Source organism: Vicia villosa, unplaced genomic scaffold, assembly GCF_029867415.1.
Source record: "Vicia villosa cultivar HV-30 ecotype Madison, WI unplaced genomic scaffold, Vvil1.0 ctg.000287F_1_1, whole genome shotgun sequence".
NCBI lineage: Eukaryota > Viridiplantae > Streptophyta > Magnoliopsida > Fabales > Fabaceae > Vicia > Vicia villosa.
Genome location: NW_026705123.1, coordinates 347,474 through 349,042, shown reverse-complemented (window position 1 = coordinate 349,042; position 1,569 = coordinate 347,474). Strand labels below are relative to the sequence as shown.

The following is a 1,569-nucleotide window of genomic DNA, read 5'->3' as shown; positions in this document are numbered from 1 at the left end:
TGCCGCCAAGTAAACTTGTTGAATTTGTTTTAGGTTTTTGAACGACAAAGATAATATTGTGGAACGATTTATTGCTCTACATAATGTCAAAGATACTACATCCAATTTACTAAAGAATGCTTTTTATGGTATTCTTGATAAGTACACGTTATGTATTTCAAGGATACGAGGGTAAAGATATGATGGAGCTTCAAATTTGAGAAGTGAATTTTATGGTTTGCAAAGAAAGATTCTAGATGAAAACTCTTATGCTTTCTATGTCCATTGTTATGCTCACCATTTGCAATTGGTTGTTGTGTCTGTTGCTAGTAGTTGCTCAACTATTCATGTTTTCTTTGAGTACATCTCCTTAATTGTGACCACAACAAGTGCATCATTTAAGAGGATGAATGCTTTGACGGAGGCACAACACTAAGATATTTTGAATAAAATTGATAGTGGTGAGATATCTAGAGGAAAGGGCTTGCGCCAATCATCTAGTCTCACTAGACATGGAGATACTAGATGGGGTTCACATCATTACTACATTGCCTCATTGGGATCAAATATGGTCCTCCGTGTTAAAGGTGCTTAGTATGGTTGATGAAGATGAACGTGGACCATCTCAAACAACGGGTTTGATAAAAAAATGGAGAGCTTTAAATTTACTTTTATTTTGAAGTTAATGTTAAAGTTGTTTGGTATCACGAATGAGCTTTCTAATGTCTTTCAAAGAAAAGATCATAATATTGTGATTGTCGTGGAATTAGTTGATGATGTCAAAGCTCGGTTGGCCACAATGAGGGAGAGTGGTCGGGATAATTTATTTGCCGATCTCCAAAAATTTTGTGTTGCTAAAGGTATTCTGGTGCCAAATATGGTTGACGAAATACCGGTTCGGTCGTTCAAGGATAGAAGGAAGGACTATCACTAATCTTTAACATTATCGTACAGAGATTTTTTATGTTGCTATTGACAAAATATGTGTGGAGATGGATCATCGCTTTAGTGACGGAAGTAGCATTATCCTTGATTGCTTCTCATGTCTTAACCCCAAGAACTATTTCTCCAAGTTTGATATTGATAAGCTTGCTCGCCTTGCTGTTGTTGATATTTATCATGCAAAATTTTTAGACGATGACCGTGGAATAATAAGGGATCAACTTGAAACTTATGTTTTTCAAGTGAAAAGACATGTTTCCTTTTCAACTTGTGTAGATGTTCAAAGTTTGGCTATGAAGATGGTTTAAACTGAGAAACATTTGGTATTTTCATTGGCTTACAAAGTTATTGAGTTAGCTTTGATATTGCCGGTGTCAACAACATCCGTTGAAAGAGCTTTTTCAGCAATGGAGATTATCAAGTTTAAATTGCATTATAAGATCAACAATGTGTGGTTCAATGGCTTGATGATATGTTACACCGAGCGGGAGATATTCAAGTCACTTAATGATATTGGTATTATTCGAATATTCACCGCAAAGAACTCTCGGAAAGAATTTTGCCTCCTGATTTTATTTAACGCACTATTGTAAGGTTATGTTTTATCTCTTTTATTTTAAACAATATTTTTGTTGACAAAATGACGGG

At 35.1% G+C, this 1,569-nt stretch overlaps 1 protein-coding gene across 1 annotated transcript; it reads left to right on the top strand.

The window, feature by feature from the left end:
• The first annotated feature begins 491 nt into the window (after positions 1 to 491).
• On the top strand, positions 492 to 1,229 carry LOC131626448 (uncharacterized). Its single transcript, XM_058897267.1, has 3 exons — positions 492 to 615; positions 750 to 839; positions 934 to 1,229. The coding sequence occupies exons 1-3, from the start codon at positions 492 to 494 to the stop codon at positions 1,227 to 1,229; spliced, it is 510 nt and encodes a 169-aa protein (XP_058753250.1).
• Positions 1,230 to 1,569: the final 340 nt, after the last annotated feature.